The sequence below is a fragment of the Epinephelus fuscoguttatus genome, linkage group LG18 (assembly GCF_011397635.1).
Source record: "Epinephelus fuscoguttatus linkage group LG18, E.fuscoguttatus.final_Chr_v1".
In the NCBI taxonomy this organism is placed as follows: Eukaryota; Metazoa; Chordata; class Actinopteri; order Perciformes; family Serranidae; genus Epinephelus; species Epinephelus fuscoguttatus.
The window spans coordinates 36284769-36305578 of NC_064769.1; the positions used below are offsets into that span (position 1 = coordinate 36284769).

The window sequence follows — 20810 nt, forward strand, 5'->3', positions numbered from 1 at the left end:
CAAGTGTAGTTCCGAGGTGGCAATCTGAATCATTAGCCCTTTTTAGACAGGAATTGTGCAAATTTGCAGGAAAGCCCAATCAGTCTTTTTTCAGCATTGGCGGTATAAAAACAAAATCAGGGAGTGCAGCAAAATGCTGCCTACCTACTTTTGTTTATACAGAATGCGCCTTTTTCGGGGCAATGGGGGGCGTGAGCAAGTAACAAAATGTGTAGCTCAGAGTGTGACGTAAACAGTGACGTGGGAGGGAAGCCACGGCTGGTCAGTCCTTCGGCGATTCTCTCATAAGTCAGCCCGTCCTTCACCGTCCCCGTCATCTGACGGTTAATGACCTCTTCGTTTGCGAGGACAAGGAGGGCGCGCAATTCCTTGTCTCCTTAGTTGCTCATCTTTACAGTGTCTGTCAGGTTTGTGTTTTCTTCACCGTACGAGGTGGAAAATTGGGCACCGCGGATCAACTCGCCATTCCACCTCTGTGTGTATAAACACTCACAGGTGGCCGGCAAAACGGCCCAACATTCGTGGAAAATCTGGCAGTGTAAAAGGGGCTCGTGGCAAGGGCCTCCCCACCAACCCCAAGGGCCCCAGTGCAACCTGCACTGTCTATGTGACGTAATCGTTGCACGACCATTTTGACTGGGGCGACGTAGGGGCGTAGTGACGCCGTTAGCGGTGTCTGTAATAACTCCGGTCACGGTCTGTGAAAAAATTTTTTTTTCCAGCGGATGTCTTAGTTACAACATGATTGAGCTAACTGGAGTAGTTTCATGTCGTATCCGACAACGGGAGGCTTTTAACAGATGACGTCCTGATGTTAGCGTTGCTGCTGCTGTTAGCTGTCCCTGTCAGCTGATGCTTTCTAGACATCGTGATTTCCCAAAACTGAATAAATACCACACATAGCAACACAAAACTGCTTTGCTAGCTCAATCATGTTGTAACTAAGATATCCGCTGGAAAAAATATTTTTTTCACGGACCGTTTACTGAGTTATTACAGACACCGCTAACAGCTAACGGTTAGCCCAGCTAATCTACGATAACCATGTTATTAATTACAAAACATCACATCCCGCCTTGAGTATATCCAATCAGCACCAAGTAAACCCCAAGCCCCAGCCAGGAGTTTCTCAGGGCCGTTCTGAGTACCTACTCCGAGGCAGGGACTTGTTTAGCCCCTGTAAAAGTTCTGGAACTCTGTCCTTCGGGGGTGGTTCCTGCGGTGGAGACACGCACCAACGGCCCCGGCCCGTAAAATTACCCCGAAGTTCCTGCGGTGGAAACAGGCCTATACAGAGCCCGGTAACTTTACAGGAATCTTCCTCCTACTCCGCTCTCTCAGTGGAGACACGGTGGTTGAGAGGACGTTCCTGTAGTAGTTCCCAAATCGTACCAGGAACTTCTTCAGTGGAAATGGGCCTTATATTTACACCCCTGGTGAGTAAACTAGTTATAACAGTGTGTGGACCCTGATTATTATAAAACAGTTCTCCAACATTAAATTAAGTTGGTGAGGACATTTAATCAACTCAACATCTTTTTATTTTATTTAATCTAATACATTTGTAACGTGCAGTTTCATGTCTTCTCACTGCCTTAGAACAGTCACTGGCGCTTTTATTGTGAAAGGCTCCACCGGAAGTTGGGCGCTCCGTCGCGTGCACCTTCACGCTCCGTGGTGAGATGGCTGTGGAGTCTCTGCTGGTTCCTGTGAAGTCGAAACGGGCTCTGTGGACAGACAGCAGGAGGCGAGAAAACGCGCCGCAGTCCGCTTCCTCCTCCATTTTTATAAAATAATAACGGTAAGACAGAACCGAACACGCTCCCGCCTGTTAGCATTAGCTAGTTAGCCCGCAGGTAAACAGCCAGGAGCGACACACACACTGAGCGCTCGTTTTGTCGGTGGCGTTCTCCCGCCGACCGTTGGTCTGGCGGGGGAGGGGCGGGGGAGGCAGCAGCGGCAGACAGCGAGAGACCGAGCCCGGTCTGCTGCTGTCTTTCTGTCTGCGATATGTCTGCCTTTGCCGCAGACACACTGTAGGACAGTCCCTCCGCTGTCCGCCTGTGTGAGGCCCCTGCCCGCCCCCCTGTCCCCTCAGCTGGGGCTGTAAATAAAAGTAAAAGGCGAGCAACATGGCTGACGCTGGCCCTGCAGAACCTGCTCGGTGTTTGTCAGTGCAGATGATGACTGTATATACATTATTATATTTAACCAAGCCAGTTAGCGAGGTGGTGGTCAGACTAGTGAGCTAATTTACACTGCTGTAAACAGGAAAAGACTGAACACACACACGTGGCTCAAACAGCTGTCACTGAACCTTGATTTTTCACACAGGGGCTGGTTTTGCTTTCACAGACGCATCTGCTGCATTTGCTCAATCTAATGCGTTTATTAAACGCATGCACAGCCCTGGGATTTTATGGTGAAGGTGCTGAAAGCTGATTTGAATGCTCCAGTGTGGGGAAGGCCACGCCCCCTTTGTAACTTGTAACCAAATCAAAGCAAAGGTCAACCGGAGCCTGATCCTGCAGGTTCAAGTGCAACCCACCTGCCGACTAGCTGATGCTCCCACTGAGCAAGAACTGAAGGTTAGAGCAGGAAACATTACAGTTGTTTGCAATACTCATAAACTGTATTATTACAACATGTCTATGAGCGTGTCTTATCTTCTTACATCATAGAGTACAACCTGCAATCAAGAGCTTTATTTTCTTAAGGCAGCGTCACCAAAATCACAGTACAATCAGGCTATCCTACTGACACAGTTTGGGTTTTAAATAACAGCTTTGGCATTTGACTTAAAGGGTAACTTTGGTATTTTTCAATCCGAGCAGTTCATTTTAGTACGCTTTTTTTACGTCTCCACAGTGAATAGTTGTGGATGGTACCAGTGGAACTGTTCTGTACCGTCTCCGTGTTTGGTCCCCCCTCTGTTGGGGTTAGGGATGTCACGATTACTTGATTTCACTATTAACTGCGATTTTAAACGCCACGGTTAATTATTCGTAAAGATTCCTCAGCACCGTCACTCTCCAAAGATTACGCCGGGACGCGGAACCATATACAGTAGGCAGATCAGCGCAACTCTCAAGGAACGAAAACACAGAGTTGATTTTTGTTTAATTCCAATGGGATTATTGTCATTAAATCTTGTACTTTTTGGTTACTTTTCTTTGTTGCTATATTATTTTTGTCAAGTTGGCATGGAAATAAACTTAAAGATCTATAAGGAGTGTTCATGTGATTTTACACATTTATAGCGTGAAATTAATTAATGCATAATAATCGTGATAATCGTAAAACCGTGATTATTTTTCTGACAATAATCGTACCAAGAAAATCTATAATCGTGACATCCTTAGTTGGGGTACCTAGCACATAGATCTTAGGGGTTGGCGTCATCAAAGGATTCATGATACGATATTAGCCCGATATTTGGGTCGATGTGCTGAGTATTGCGATTTATTGCGATTTATTACCTTTTTTTCCCATCTGCCAATTATTTGATAGCGGCTAACACTATTTCTGGATGGTGGAGTGTATGGTGAGCCCTTATGTTTGTAGTAGTCCCAGAGTACTTAATTCTCATATGACACTGCTTGCAAATCGCATGTGTCACATCCAAGTCCTTCATTCTTTCTGTGTGAAAAAAAAAATCCAAATAAGTCAAGATGTTTGATTTAAACGCAGACAACGCATTTCTGATTTCTTTCTTTCTTTGAACTTTCTGCCAAATGCCGCTGACTGAAACCTCTGCTGACCTCACCAGGAGAAAACATCAGCACCATCTAGTGGACCGAAAGAGCAATTGATTTTATTATTCTAGTACCAAAAGTTATATTTAAACGTATATTTGCAAAAATGAATGATGTCTATAATAAAAGATTGATACTTGGTGTCGCCACGCAGAATATTGAGATACTATGCTGTATTGATCCCCCACCCCTAATTAATATGGAAACCTTAAGGAGAAGACTTAAAGGATAACTTGCTACTGTCCAGGAAAAACCTGGGGCAGCTGCACGAAACACCTTAAGTTAAGATTTTCCTTAAAGTCCTAGTTAAGATTTCCTCATGATAAAATTGGTTGCACTTATCACCCTTAAAGGATAACTTTGGTATTTTTCAACCTGGGCTCTATTTCCCCATGTGTATGTGTGCGTATGATTCATAGGTACAACTCGCTCTAAAGTTGGTTCAGTATTGAGGGAGGTGGATGCAGCTGGGAGCCACGAAACGAGCTAAAACGGTAACGGGGGCAAATGCGTCCCGTATAAGTTTGCACATTAAAAGTGCTTTTTTTCGCCACTGACCGGTTCAGATCGCCAGTGCTATCTCTGTAAATAGCATACTAAGCGTTTCCCTTACCCTTCACTTCCTGTGGGCTGTGTGTGACGTCATCTCGCGAGAGCTTTGCTTGTTGCTGGAAGAAAACAGAGGAGCCATGCTGAGCGCCGCTCAGAGTGGTGCTGGTTGTCCCGGAGTACAGCTGAGAGTTTTACCGCATCGATTGAAAACAATGGTTCGTGTTTGTGCTTATCTGAATTGCAAGAACAGGATGTCGCGCAGCACCCCGTACAGCTTTCACAGGCTGCCTTTGTCGGACGGCGAGATGCTGAAGTTGTGGCTAGTTGTGCTACAAATGGATGCTAACACTCCTGTCCAGACACTGCGCCTTGCAGACCATCGGGTCTGCAGTGCTCACTTCTCCCAAGATGAATACTGCCAGCCGAAGAAGAGAAGACATCCAATCCCGAAACTCCTCTTCGTCAAGAAAACGGCTGTCCCACGAGTAGAGAGAGCTACAGACACAGTGGAGGTAATGTTATATAAACAATGTTCAAAACGCTTAGTATGCTATTTACAGAGATAGCACTGGCGATCTGAACCGGTCAGTGGCGAAAAAAAGCACTTTTAATGCGCAAACTTATACGGGACGCATTTGCCCCCGTTACCGTTTGAGCTCGTTTCGTGGCTCCCATGTAATTTATGTAGAAATGTCATACGCACACATACACATGGGGAAATAGAGCCCAGGTTGAAAAATACAGAGGTTATCCTTTAAAGGTGATAAGTGCAACCAATTTTATCATGAGGAAATCTTAACTAGGACTTTAAGGAAAATCTTAACTTAAGGTGTTTCGTGCAGCTGCCCCCAGGTTTTTCCTGGACAGTAGCGCGATCACTTTCTGCTTCCTCGAAATAGCGATGCGCCCGACCACACCTCACTTAAAGACCTAGTCTTACGGGGGCACAGATGGGCACAAGTACTGTCAAGTGCGTTGGTGTGAGACCAGCAGTGACAGTTGTGCGCCGCCTTGCGCCTGTACTAAGATCAGGAACTTAAAGTACTAGAACTAGTCTCTGAAAACACATGTGAGGAAAACTGGAGCTTTGTTGAATCACAGAGCTGAAGTCTGAACAGTTTGGGCAGTGCTTGATACAATCCAGATGTTTTGGGGGCGACCAGAGGGAAACGTTCAGCGTGTGATAGATTTCTCAGTCCGGAGTTCCTTACAGTACCAGTACTCTGTGTGTGTGTGTGTGTGTGTGTGTGTGTGTGTGTGTGTGTGTTTTCGCTCTCAGTTTCAGACTGAGCTCCACCTCTCTAGTTTCACTACACTGAGGTTATGTTTTGGACAGAATGAGTCGTTGCTGTCCAGCATCGCTCTGCCTCTCATGACAACAGATGACTAATCGTGTGTTGCCTGGGGCAACAGAAGGGAAATCACCACGAGCTGCAGCCAAATGCTGCAAAATGTCTCTTTGTGTTTCTGGTAGGATAGTTTCCTCTGCAGGTGAGCAGCTGTGAGCAGCAGAGTGTTGCAGTTTAAACGTCTGTACTGATGAAGCTGTTCGTCAGCAGCCCTGATGATCGTCAGAATAGAGCACGCATTGGTTGTTTTATTGACATGAGGGGGTGATGTTTGTTCCTTAAATGTGCAAATCAAAAATCTACAAAGTGCTGTAGATGACATGTTTTTCAGTATTGAAGATAATGTTCTTGATGAATTGTTGGGTCTGTAAATTATCAGGATGTGGTGAAAAAGGCCCATCACAATTAGAGCTTTGATCAGACCCAAAAAATCAGACCCAACACTACAGTTTCTGTCCAAGCTCCACCTGAGCCTGAAGCACGGCAGCAGTTTTGGGCCCGAGCTTGACTCAGTGACCCAAGTGTCCACTAGGGGCTGGTGATATGGCACTAAAATAACATCACGATATTTTGCTGTATTTTTACAATGAAGATATTGTTGACGATGTGACAAATGAGTAAAAAAGAAATAGTTATACAGTTTACTTACGTGGAGGAACTCCGGGGAAGCGCAAGAATGTCTAGAAGTTTCGCTTCTCTTGTACTGTGAAAAAGAAGGAGAAACCGGTGGCGTCGTGGAGTGAAGACGAGTCGGTCTTTATGCCTGTGGATAATATCATTTATCCAGGTCATAGTTATCTCAAGGCAATTGAATCGAACGCAACTGGACTTAGTTTTATCTTAGAAGACGTTTCACCTTTTATCCAAGAGGCTTCATCAGTTCATGCTTGTCTGACTAGGCTGGAACTAGTCTGACAAGCTGTTGTGGAAAAACCCAGGTATTTAACCTCTGAGGAGGTCTTCACAAGGCCAATAGGCCCGTTTCCACCGCAGGAACTTCGGGGTAATTTTACGGGGCCGGGGCCGTTGGTGCGTGTCTCCACCGCAGGAACCACCCCCGAAGGACAGAGTTCCAGAACTTTTACAGGGGCTAAACAAGTCCCTGCTTCGGAGTAGGTACTCAGAACGGCCCCGAGAATCTCCTGGCTGGGGCTTGGGGTTTACTTGGTGCTGATTGGATATACTCAAGGTGGGACGTGACGTTTTGTAAATAACAACATGGTTATCGTAGATTAGCTGGGCTAACCGTTAGCTGTTAGCAGCGTCTGTAATAACTCAATAAACGGTCTGTGAAAAAAATATTTTTTCCAGCGGATATCTTAGTTACAACATGATTGAGCTAGCAAAGCAGTTTTGTGTTGCTATGTGTGGTATTTATTCAGTTTTGCGAAATCACAATGTCTAGAAAGCATCAGCTGACAGCGACAGCTAACATTAGCAGCAGCAGCAAAGCTAACATCAGGACGTCATCTGTTAAAAGCCTCCCATTGTCGGATACGACGTGAAACTACTCCAGTTAGCTCAATCATGTTGTAACTACGACAAAAAAATATTTTTTTCACGGACCGTGACCGGAGTTATTACAGACACTGCTAACAGCTAACGGTGATCCTACGTCACCCCGGTGGTCGCGCAACGATTAACTTCACAGGAACCTTCCTCCTACTCCGCTCTCTCAGTGGAGGCACGGCGGTTGAGAGGGCCGAGCGAGAGGACGTTCCTGTAGTAGTTCCTGCCCCCCAAATAGTACCAGGAACTTCTTCAGTGGAAACGGGCCTGATGATGTCATTGGTTCGTCAGTGCTCCAAAGGTGTGTCAACGACGGTTGTTGAAACTCCTGCTGCAACGGTGGTCGTTGGAGTCGTTACAGTCGCATAAGAGATGAGTCGGTCTTTAGTTCAGCGGGTATCTGATCCACCAGCTGGCACTTATTTTAGTAAGACAACTTAGTTCTCGAAACGGTTTGCCTCTCATTCCCACAGTTTCCTCCCACTAAAATAGCGTAGCGAACCAAGGGAGGCTAGCATCAAGCTGAGGCGACAAAATCCAAAATGTAAAGTTTGTACGCCAACACAGTCTATCTTCATGGATTGTACTGATGCTGAATTGACAAGGACACTGTCGACATATGAAGCCTTTTATCTTGTGTTTCTAGAGTTATGTGTTTTTGCAGACATGTAAGGAATTCTTAATATGTCATATTTCTTAAAGGGAGTTTGGTGTAAGATTTTCGATTAGGAATCTAGTTGTAGTCTTGCAAGTAGTGACCGTACAAGAACCCCAGTCTTTGTAAAATCTGATATTGTGTGACTAACAGCTCACATTGTTTTTAGATTTGAGGGGATGTCAGACTTCACTCTTCTAAAAGTAAGAGTTCAAAGTCTTCTAGTGGACAGTAGGCATAAAGCGCGGATATAAGTTGACGCTAATTTGCTTTTTTCGTTGATCAATTGACGGATCGTCTCAGCACAGAACTGGCAAATGTTTCTGTTGTTCAAAATAATTCGCATCTTTTAGAGTTTAGCATCCTGTCCTGAAGGTCCCAACGAAGCATCCAGTTTCTGGTGGTAGTTTTGTTTTGTACGACTCGAGGCTTCAGATTGAGTTCGGTGATTTTCAAATGTAATTTATGTAGAAATGTCTCTGTTCTGCTGTGTCCTCTGTGTTCTGTCTCCAGCTGTTTCACTGAAGTAGCCTGGTGACTTTAAAGTCAGTAATGAAAGAAATAAAGCAAAAACAGAGCTTCCTGTCTGCATACGGCTGTTAAATGTGGCTGTATATCTGTCGGGTTCAGTCAGGGTGGATCTTGAAGATGTGGCCCCAGTGTGTCTGTTGATCGTCACCAAAATACTTGTATAATAGTTTTTCCCATAAACTTGTTTTGTTTTACCTTTAACAGTTGTTGACGACTCTTAAATTGTAATGTTCTCAGTTTTCTTTACATTGAAGCCGCGGGTTGGAGGATGTTATTTGGTGAAAGGTCCTGAGCAGAGCAGACAGCGTAGGGGACAGTGAGCAGTTAGAGGGTCACATGTTACATAACACCCTGCCTGCAGATAAATAATACACTGCCGGCCGTCCTCACAAGCTCCACTGATCAATAATTGAAGTCTCATGTTCAGGACATGGAATCTTTTGCAGGCTGAACTTACGCTGCTCCGTTTGTGCCAACGGCAATCCATAGTTTTAGTTAGTGCTTTCAGTTTTCACAGTACAGTCTCAGATAAAACAAAATATAAAGGGTTCCCATGGTCATGGAGAACCTGGAAAAGTCATGGAATTTTGTTGTGAGAATGAAATTTTCACAGTAATCTTCTGTGAATAATCTTCCATGTAATGTAATATAATGGCAGACTTATTTTCTGTAGCTCTCGACGTCACAAACTGTAGATCTAATACTCGTCACGGATGTTTCTCCATTTTCTCCCGGCGTTCCTTCTCTCGCTTCCTGCATGCCAGCTAGCTGAAGTTAAGTTTGAATAGAGCTTTAATACGATATGTTTGAAAAATGCTGCGGAAATAGGGCAAGAATTAAAAAAAATTCACAGGTCCTTGAAAATTCATGTTTTTTAAAGTTTGTCCAAGAGAATATGTGGGAACCTTGAATATATCTGGTGAATTCAGGGCAAGATTTTGATGTCAACTTTATATGTATGTACTGAATATGTACATGCACTGTGTCAGTGTAATGTCTGACTTCATACTGAGCCAGGATGCATCGTGTCTCTGCACGACTGAAAGGAAGTGACACCCCGCATATCAGATAAAAACACTTTAAGGGTTATTACTAGATTTTGAAGTTGGCTCGTATGAGGTGTTTGTATATAGTCAGTGTATTATCTTCAGTAGATGATGGTAATTGTGGTCCCAGTTTGGAGAAGCAGACAGAGTCCCACCAGGGAAGCTCAGCATTACATTGCAGTGGACGGTGGTCAGTATCAAAGCAAATTTTAGCTGCCTTAACCTTTTGAAACCTGGAGCGACGTCACTTTTCCTGTGATGCTTTCAGACACCTTTTGCAAGTATTTGAACCTCTGAACCCTGAGCAAACTGGTGCAGTTTCCTTTCAAAAACCTGGAAGGAAAAGGTGATGAGCAACTTCGTAAGAAATGTCACACAAACTGCAAAAAGTTAATAGATTTAGAAAATTATTTTTAAAAAAATTGTGGAAAAAAAAGGTTGGGAAAATATATTTATAATTATCATAATCATATATTTGGAATTATTATGATTTTCCAGGTCGTTTTCTTCTGTGTTTGTTTTTAACTTTATTATTATTAACTAATTTTTTTGGTTTTAATTTTCTCTTTTTGTAACTTTTTTTTTAATTTCTCCTTTAATTACTCATTAGCCCCTTTTACACTGCCAGATTTTCCGCCAATGTTGGGCCGTTTTGCTGGCAAGCTGCGAGTGTTTAGACACACACAGCTGGATTGGCAAGTTGATCCGAGGTGCCCAATTTTCCGCCTCGTAGGGTAGACATATTGACGGAACCCTGTTGATGACTTGTGGGAGGAGCTGTTGATGACGATGCACGTGTGAGCCACTGGTGGTGGATAAACAGGAAACAGCTGATAGCAGGAATTAGCGAGCAGCTAGTAGCAAGAGGGAAACACAAACCTGACAGACACTGTACAGATGAGCAACTGGGGAAACAAGGAATTGCGCGCCCTCCTTGTCCTTGCAAACGAAGAGGCCATTAACCGTCAGATGACGGGGACGGTGAAGAACGGGCTGATTTACGAGAGAATCGCCGAAGGACTGACCAGCCGTGGCTTCCCTCCCACGTCACTGTTTATGTCACACTCTGAGCTACACGTTTTGTTACTTGCTCACGCCCCCCATTGCCCCGAAAAAGGCGCATTCTGTATAAACAAAAGTAGGTAGGCGGCATTTTGCTGCACTCCCCGATTTTGTTTTTATACTGCCAATGCTGAGAAAAGACTGATTGGGCTTTCCTGCAAATTTGCACAACTCCTGTTTAAAAGGGGCTATTGCCTTCTTCACATGTTTTTGAAAGACACCAAACTAACTCGTTCAGGTTTCAAAGGGTTAAAAGAGGCCCAAGGATTTTTTTTACGGCATTGCCTCGCTGTCAGACGGCCCTTTTCTTTGGCACTACATTTTCACAACCACAAAACTTAAGTATAACTGTATTCCTCCGCAGCTCAACTGTTTGGGTCGGAAAGTGCTGTTGCGAGATCATCAGATGTAAAAGAAACGTAACTTTTGTAAATACCAATATTTCAAACATTGCGTGTGCCTGTGTTTTTTCACGCTGTTAAAACAAAGTAAAGCCCTGCTCACTACATAATATGGAAGTTTTACGTTTGAGAAAATGTAGTGCCAAAGAAAAGGGCTGTCTGACGGCGAGGTAAGGAGGTGAAAAAAATCCTTAATGTTGCATCCACTTAGACTGATATTGACTTTTTTAGGTGGGCCTCTTTTAATGTGGCAATACAATACGTTTGGATATCAACCCCTGTGCACACCAATGTAATGCTGAGCTTCCCTGGTGGGACTCCTGCCTGCTTTTCCAAACTGGGGTGTGCTGACCTTCATCTACTGAAGATAATACACTGACTATATATAAGCACCTCATACAAGCCAACTTTAAAAATCCCAAAATAACCCTTAATGAATGATGAAACATTTAGTAACATCATAAACACATGAATCATACACATACTGTCTGGCATATTTTTATGAAGTGTGAATTTTTTGAATTTCTGCGCACATTTTGGGGCTTCACATGCAGTCAGGAGGAACATCAGGAGGAGCTGCTGGTTGTTAGTTATGAACTGAACTGACGTGTTACACGAAGCTGCTGTGAGGAATAAGTTAAGGAGGGGCTGATTCCTGCTGAGTGATGAGGCCTGCAGTCAGAGTTCAGGGCAGAATACAGAGACAGGCAGACAGGTGACATGTCGCCCCCTGCTGTTCACAACCAGAGGAATTCAAGGGATGTTATTTTTTTCTAGGGCTGTCAGCTGTGTTCTTCCTCAGTGTTCTGAGTGTCTTGGTCGCTCAGCTGTAGTAGTATAATGACAGGTGGTCGAATATGAGCTGATTAAAATGGAAGGAGTCTCTGTCTGTCTGTCCTCTGATTTTCTCGACAGCCTTTTACCTGATTGACTTCACACTTGGCAGGTGAATTTCTGAGGATCCAAGGAAGTGCAGTGTCGAGTGAGAGCTCTTCAGATGATGTTAGGGGGCCCTTATTTACTGTTACACAGCCGAACGGCACCCTGGGTACACCTCATTCATTCAAGAACAGATGAAGACCAACACCCAAGAAACAGCACCGGGCTTTGAAGCCAATTTGACATGTGGGCATTACAACGTCTGGGTCCGTCACATGAGGCCATTTGGCCCCAAAAGACTTTTACCCATGGACTTAAACATCTACTTACATTGTGAAAGAGACGTCTGTAAATTGTTGTGAGCATTATTTGATTTGATTCTTTAAGAAATACATAACATCCCTGACCCAAGGAAAGAAGGATGGGGAGCACGTTGCTTCCAATTCAGAAGGATCAAACGTCTCGCCAGGAGAGTAATGAAAGCTATAACCACGTGGGCTTTATTTGGTAAGCTAACACAGGATTCCTTCAAAGTTGGGTTGGGGTCCAATTGGGTTTCATACATCTTGCTAAAGGCTTTAAAAATACTTATCCAGAAGGTGGAGAGGTTTGGACATAACCAAAACACATGCATTAACTCTGCTGGCTGGCCTCTACATTGAGGGCATAACGGTGCAACATTCGGATAGAACTTTGCCAGTCTAGCGTTAGTAAGATGAGCTCTACGTAGCACTTTCAGTTGTGTTATGCTATGTTTAGCAGATGTGGATGATGCAGGTATGTATTAAGTCTAGGGCAAAACCAGAGGTTAGCTGCTTGGCAGGCGGGATTCTCTTGTACGCCCGCTCTAGGGCCCCAACGATGCGGAAGCAGAGCAGAGGATCTGGGCGATTATACACATGGAAGATGAAATTTTTTTGGCGTCATGCGCCACTGAGCAACTTTCAGTGCAATAAAAAGGGCCCCACCTCCAACGCTGTATCCAGTTCTCTTTATAGATCCATGGTGAAGAAAAACAGACCAGAAAGAGCGGTGTAACTTTCAGTATTAATGGTTTTGTTACCTGAAATAGACTCGTCCCAAACAGTTACAGACGCAACAGTGCCATGGCAGGTGTATTGGTCAGTTGGTTGGATGAGCAGTTCTCGAGAAAGCTGCAGGCCCCACTGAACATGCTTGTTTTCATAGGCACTGCACTAGTAACTAGGGATGAGAATCGAGAACCGGTTCCAACTGGTCCAGTTCATCGACATCATTAGCCTTTATGCTTAACGATTCCCTTATCGATTCTTTTCATTACGCCGAATCTGTGTTCGTCAGTCAGCAGCCCGTTCAACAACAAAGAAGACGTAATGGCGAAGAGACAGAAGCGGTAAAAGCCGTAGCTTCACTTCACGCTGTTGTTAGCCTCCCTGGCGCTGCTAGCTCACTGTGGAGCCTCGGCGCATCCCCGCTCCAGGTGGACGGCGGGCGGGGCGCTGTTGTTGTTAGCCTCACTGGAGCTGCTAGCCCACTGTGGAGCTTTGGCGCATCCCCGCTCCTGTTGTCAGATTTCATGGGAATAACAAGGATGGTAAGATGAGGGCAGTTGAGTTGATTTGCACACTATTTGTTGTTATAATATGCTGGGCTAGCTGCGTTAGCTGCCTCACCTGAGTTAGCTGCACTAGCTGCGTGGTGTTGACACACTCAGGCTGGGGATGCTTTTTTTCAAATCTTTCTCATCATCTTTCTAAACTAGACCATGGCTTTAAGATTCATAATAAAACGTTATGAAAGCAGATGTCTTGGGTTACAAACAACAGGAGGTGATATCATTAATTCACAGGAGGAATCGATAAGGGAATCGATAAAGAATCGGATCGATAAGCAGAATCGATAATGGCATTGATATCGATAAAATCCTATCAATTCCCATCCCTACTAGTAACTGCATTGCTGTTTCATTCGTCATTTGTTTTCAGATCTTTCAGTGTTGTTAAAATGTTGACTTTGTGTTCACCCGTCACAGGTTTGGTTTCTGCAGATGAGCAGCCTGAATCCTGAAAACCAGGAAAGCTGTTGAACATCTAATCAGCCCTCCTGACCACTGGAGACTGGGTAAATACTGATACACCTGCCTTTATCTTTTTATTGTCTTTTATACGTGTGTAGAAAGTGCTGCTGCTGAGTTTGAGTACAGACAGACATGTTGATACCCTGCGTTTGTACTTCACATGACATAAATTGATCTCTGTCAGCCTCTGCAGATGTTTTACAGACTGCCTGTTGTTTTTGTTGTTCCTGCTCCTCACCAGTAGATGTCAGTAAAGAATCTGATTTCAGCCCAGCAGAAGAGTGAATGGATCCAAGGACAGATTTTGGATGTGTTTTGTTGTTAGTAGTCATTTTGTTGCCCCTAACATGGGACAATGTGTTCTCTGTTTAGTCCTCAGACGGGTTTGTGTTGCAGCTGTGTGGCCGGGCAGCCTGGCTGCCTCCCTGCCTCCAGATGAATGAAGAGCACTCCAGGACACAGAGACACAGCTGATGCAGGTCAGAGGTCAATCCAGCTGCCAGTCAGTAACATTTCACCTGCTGATACTCCGTGTTCATAGGAGTTGGGAAACCGTGTCATTAGATAGAATAAAAATATGTTTGAATGTAGATGTTTGCAACAGAACTGGCGACTGTCTTTTTTTAAATCTGACAGCAGCAGTATGGGAGTTGTTAAAAGGCTAGAGGACACAAACCCAGCTCTGTTTTATCTTAGCAGGAAGTTATATTTGAATTAACAGTGTTTGATGAATGTGCTGTGATTTGTGTTCTCCTCAGGGCATGCAGGTGTTTCTGCAAATATGATGAAGAAAAAGAATCCCCATAAGTGAGTTAACACAGTCTGCAGCTCATGTTTCTTTGTTATGGCCAAAATAATCTGACTCAAATGTCCTGTTAACGAGTTCATGAAATCAAAACAAGAGATACTGTTTCTTTTCCCACATTAGAGAATTTAATAGATGCAACTCAGAGTACAAACAGTTCACGTCATCTCAAAGCAGATAATGTTGACTTATTTTGTTTCTTGTCTCCTTGAAGGAAACATAAGAGCAGTCTGGGTCCGACCACCAAAGTTCTGTCACAGCCACGACGCAACATCGTCGGCTGCCGGATCCAACACGTCTGGAAGGAAGGAGGAGGACACGTGATCTGGAAAGGGACAGTGCTGGACCAGGTGAGCAGATGGTCGAGTAACTACTAACAGAGGAAGGGATTAATGGAGCCTTCCTGTAGATCAGCTGCAAGGCTCTCGCCACTGGACCAGTTTCAAGTATTGTTGTTTCCATTAGTCACTTAGACACAGACACATGGGAAACTAGAGTTCAGGTTGAAAAATAGAGAAGAGAGCCTTTAAAGATTTGTGAAAGACGCACAAAAACAAAGGAAAAACAATGTTTCATATCTGTGTGTCCACCAGGTGCCAGTGAACCCGTCTCTCTATCTGATAAAGTACGATGGTTTCGACTGTGTTTATGGTCTGGAGCTTCACAAAGATGAGAGGGTTCAGGGACTGGAAGTGCTCCCTGACAGACTGGGTAAGACTATACTTATCACATAAACGTTACTGTCAGCAAAACATAACATTTGAGATATTCTGACATGCAGCAAAGGTCCCCAGCTGATTTTAATGTTTCTCCCTGCAGCTAAATCCCGTCTAACGGACGTCAACCTAGCGGACACCATGATCGGTAAAGCAGTGGAGCACATGTTTGAGACGGAGGAGGGTCCAAAGGAGGAGTGGAGGGGGATGGTGCTGGCTCGGGCTCCCATCATGACCACCTGGTTCTACATCACCTACGAGAAAGACCCGGTGCTCTACATGTACCAGCTGCTGGACGACTACAAAGAGGGAGACCTCCGCATCATGCCCGACTCAAGTGAGTGAAGCACTCTTACTCAGTTGTTTAACTCGTTCAGCACCCTATTATGTTGCAGTCACAGCAAATATATATATATATATATGTATGTATAAAACTATAGGACCACCCAATGGGTGACATCACAGTGGCTATACAGTCTATGGCTAGCTCGGACCTCTTGGTTCGCTGCTAAATGCTTTGTGTTGAGGTGATGTTTCAGGCTTGCGGTTCTCTGATGGTACGAATGTTACTGACTGCTGAAACTGCAGAGAACGTTGCTCCTATCAACAGTTCAGTCTGGACATTTTTTAAATGTAAATGTTCCATTCACGGGGCCGAGCAGCGCCATCTCATCTGCCTCCATCATGTAACAAAGACCCTGTGAACTTAAAACACTTGAAATTAATACATTATTTTGACAGTCCTAATAAATATAGGCCCGTTTCCACCGCAGGAACTTCGGGGTAATTTTACGGGGCCGGGGCCGTTGGTGCGTGTCTCCACCGCAGGAACCACCCCCAAAGGACAGAGTTACGTAAATTTTACAGGGGCTAAACAAGTCCCTGCCTCGGAGTAGGTACTCAGAACAGCCCTGAAAAACTCCTGGCTGGGGCTTGGGGTTTACTTGGTGCTGATTGGATATACTCAAGGCGGGATGTGACGTCAACAGAAAGCGACAAAATATGCCGCGTCGCCCCGGTCAAAATGGTCGCGCAATGATTACGTCACATCCAGAGCCCGGTAACTTTACAGGAACCTTCCTCCTACTCCGCTCTCTCAGTGGCAACACGGCAGTTGAGAGGGCCGAGCAAGAGGACGTTCCTGTAGTAGTTCCTGCCCCCCAAATAGTACCAGGAGCTTCTTCAATGGAAACGGGCCTTATATCGGGACCATGAGGTACCAAAGACATCAGCCAAACGTCTGTTTGATTGTGTGTCAGCAAGATTACAGAAAAACTACCAGCCTGAATTTCATTAAACTTGGTGGAAAGCTCTAGCATGGGCCAAAGAAGAACCAATTAAATTTGGGTGTGGACCCCAGTCATGGGGGCGGATAGACTAATTATTTTTCACTTTAGTTAAATTGTCAGTATCAGCACGCAGCTCTTGTCTTGGACGTCTCAAACAAATATAAGATGGCTGAGCCGAAATGGTGGCGGCTAGCAGTGCAGTGCTAACAGGGCTAACAGTGTTAATGGGTGCTAGCTCACACTTGCTGGGGCGACCTGGAGGGGAACTGGAGGGTGGGCGTTAGGCTGATATTACTAGAAAGGGCATTTGGCCTTGACGGAGGTCTGTGTTCTCCGATTGTCCTTTAGTTTTCCCTGTTATACCAGAAGAGTAAACACCAGGCAGGATGGAGGACGTGTTAATACCAGTTAGTGCTAACACCTCCCCCTCTCTCTGTCTCCCTGTAGATGACAGCGTCCCGACGGAGAGGGAACCTGGCGAGGTGGTGGACAGCCTGGTGGGTAAACAGGTGGAGTACGCCAAAGAGGATGGCGGCAAACGAACGGGCATGGTGATCCACCAGGTGGAGGCTAAGCCCTCCGTCTACTTCATCAAGTTCGACGACGACTTCCTCATTTACGTCTACGACCTGGTCAAAACTTCATAAGACTTTGCGGATGCCCCTCCCGCGTGACGGAAACAAAATGCAGCACATGTTGAAGCATCTGATCCAGCGCTTGTTCTTCAGACCATCAAAGACAAAAATAAAGACTGAAGAAAAAGAATTCTCACAATGGACGGATTGGTAACGATTAAGATAGGAAAAAAACAGCTTGGTGAAATTGAAGACTCATCTGTGACCATCGTAGATCCCTCAAATATATGACAAAAGGTCATGGTTTTACATCATTTAAAGGTCCAAAACTTTCCAAACGCACCATAATACCCTTCTGAAAACATCAGAGGCCTCAAAAAAAAAATCTGTTTTACTCTAGAAGAAATTTTCAAAAGGACACCGCCTTCTGTTGAAGCGTGACCGAGTCTTTTTAGAATCTGACCTCCTATACAAAAATTAGCCTAACTCTCAAAACCTTTCCCAAGAAACTAAACCGTCAAATTCATTTTCAGTGTCTGACACCATCCAGTGAATTTCAGTCCTGGTGATATGTGCCACAGCTAACGAGAGACTGGTTTTATGAAAGCCAACTCTTCTGTGCTAAAAAACAAGGAAACAAGTTGAGGAAATGTGGTCACTGTCCCTGAAACGCGTTCTGGAGTTGCTGGCGGCATGAAAACATGACAAAATTGAAAGAAGATTTCTGGCCACAGAAAAAAGAGCAGCAAAGAAGTGAAGTCCAGAACTGTTGTGGAAAGGGCTTCAAAAAGGAAGACGAGACGAAGGAGAATTCTCGGACTGAATAGTGTCGTTGAAGGTCCATCGTCTTAGACATCTGTCTCATGCAGCAAGGACTGGCAATTGTATGGAAGCCCATTTCTGTCAGGAAAAGAGAAAGAGATGGTTAATAATAAGGCTGGACATCACTGCTGATTTCCCAATTCGATTCGATTCAATAATGATTCTATTTGGTAGATTCATAACAACAATGCAGATGCCTTCTCCAGTGTGGTTTGTTTCGGATCCGACGTTTTGCAAATTGCCCATCTTGGTGATGTCTTGTTAAATGGCTTCCAAGTCTTGTGGTACTTCCACATAAATATTTCGTCGCAATTTTGCACATCTTACGTACGGCTTTTGTCCAGCTCTTTGTCTTCATTAAATCTGAAATGCAACCAGACATCTGCCTTTAGGCTCAGTGGTGCCGTCAGTGGAGCAGGTCCCGGCATGTATTGATTCAGCTGAGGTTCAGTAGTCCCTTTCATAGTCAGATCTCTTGGGGTGAAGAACCAAAAGCTAATAAGACCAATCAGGCGAAAGGTCATGGATCCACTGGAAAAGTCATATATGAAAAGATCGATATTGGGAGTTTATGAATCATTCCGGATCATTCAGTTGAAGATTGATGTGAATCAGAGAGATTTTTTTTCCCAACCCAGTTGGAGTTAGCAATGATAAAAACAAAAATAGTCATTGTAAGTTGAAATGATGAGATATTAAGTCAAAATTTTGTTTAAATCAAAATTAGGACATATCAAGTAATTTCAACATAATATCTCCTAATTTAACATAATTTTGACGACTTAGAAATTGGAATTTTATTTGGTAAAGGAATAAAAACAAAACTAGTCGGTCACTAGTAAGTCAAAATTATGACATGCTAATTCAAAATTATGATATACCAAGTCATTTTAACATATTGTCTCCTAATTTAATATTGTGTTCACTAATTAGAACTCATAATTTGATTTGGTATATGAATAAAAAACAAAAATAGTCATATTAAGTCCAAATTAAATGATACTTTGTCAAAATGGATATTCAAAATTAAGACATACCGAGTAATTTTTACCTGCCATCTCCGAATTTGACATAATTTTAAGTAATTATAAGTCATAATTTTATTTTGTGAATCAAAGTTTTTAATTTTGATTTACTGTGTCATCATTTTTACTAAATATTTGGCTAAAAATCTCAAGTTTTACCGAGTCAACAATTTTTTTATTTTGTTTTTAAAATTTTTTTATTTCAACTTGGTGAATATTTTTTTCAGCAGTTATTATCTCATAATTGATGTGCTTGATTTACCACGAGAATCTTAATGTTTCTCCACACTTTACATGCCATCTTTTTTTTTTCTTGGCTGAAATGGGATTCCATATAACTGAGATCCATAAGACAGGAGACCACACACACTGGTCCCAGTTTAACATCAATGCTGGACTTGACACTTTCTGAAGCCTTGGAGAAACAAAAACAAAAAAACAATCACAGACACACAGAGACACTTTGGAAATATCCCCAAACTTAATTTATGGCCCTTTTGTTTAAATGGAGGTTGATTGAAGAGACGGGATCTGTTGCGGTTGTTGTACAGAACAAAAGACAGATTTCTTCATCATATAGCGCGCTTCTTACACAGGCTCCATCTCACCGACTTCAGCTGAATATTCATGAAGAGTTTCAACAAATCCTGATTTAAAAAAAAAAGATGGGGGCTTTTTTCTTTCTTTTTGCTTTTACCATTGCCAAAACCCCTTCCTGTTGTGAAGTTGTTTGGTGTTAAAGACGATCGGACAGCTTTCTCTTGTGATTTCACTGAAGCCTTTGGATTTGCTTTTGTGTTGTCTTTTCTAAGTCGTCGACGAAGGAGTTAAAAGGACGGAGGAACGACACTGAAACTTGGCCAAAGCCTTTTCTGTCCTTGGCAGTTTGTTTTAATGTTAAAAACCTTGTAATGGACAGACAAACTGGATCTGAGGTTTATCGGGCCCTTCTGCCTCCGTTTGAACTTCACAGTGGTGGATTCTTAATGTCAAAATTTGTGGATTTAAGGACTGGAAAACATGATTCAATGCACCTTAAATCTTGGGAGATGAGAAGAAGAATATTCCCTGGACAGTTTGTGAACGTGTCGGACTTAAATTGTCACCAGAATCTACAAGATAAAAACAAATCTACTGTAGTGATACAGTGACGTTTCTAAGGCCTCAGTGGCGCCAGTTCACATCCATGTCTCTGTTGAGGAAATTATTACTGAAACAAAAGTATCCCAGTTTGTATTTACACACAAACCAAAAGATTCTGGACTCCTGGTGGTGCAGATCCGCTGCTCTCCTGGCCGTCTGAACAAGTCTCTGTCGTACGTCCACGAGACAATCTGGTCTGTTCCACAGCATGTATGCAGTAAGAGAGGACAGTGGTGTTTAGTATATATGAAGAGATTAACAAGTGAAGGGTTAAATTTCCTTTTATACAAATGTACATTTTATTTTATGTGGATTTACTCAAGACTGAAGGTTTTCTATAACCACGTTCTGTACTAGTTGGAAGTATTTGAGCTAAATTTGCTGTTTGACAGTTAGAATGGAGCTGTTTTAAATTGATATCCCACATAAAGTTGCAACCAGCTGTATTTGTAGAGCAGAAAATAATCCCGGAAAAGCCTTTAATCAAAACAAATAACATCGAACACAAGGCAGTTTGACGGCTTGTTGGTTCATTAAAGGAGACTTGTGTTTTTCTTCATGTATTCTGATGATGTTAGGTATGTTTGCATCTGTTATTTGTGCCGGAAAACAAGGCAATATTTCAAAAAATTTCCATTTA

The 20810-nt window shown here is 43.5% G+C and overlaps 1 protein-coding gene across 1 annotated transcript; it reads left to right on the forward strand.

The window, feature by feature from the left end:
• The first annotated feature begins 1644 nt into the window (after positions 1 to 1644).
• LOC125878701 (spindlin-1-like) lies at positions 1645 to 19775 on the forward strand. The gene is made up of 8 exons (XM_049560095.1): positions 1645 to 1801; positions 13751 to 13839; positions 14168 to 14274; positions 14554 to 14602; positions 14815 to 14950; positions 15194 to 15311; positions 15420 to 15653; positions 17053 to 19775. The coding sequence occupies exons 3-8, from the start codon at positions 14235 to 14237 to the stop codon at positions 17250 to 17252; spliced, it is 777 nt and encodes a 258-aa protein (XP_049416052.1). The 5' UTR covers positions 1645 to 1801; positions 13751 to 13839; positions 14168 to 14234; the 3' UTR covers positions 17253 to 19775.
• Positions 19776 to 20810: the final 1035 nt, after the last annotated feature.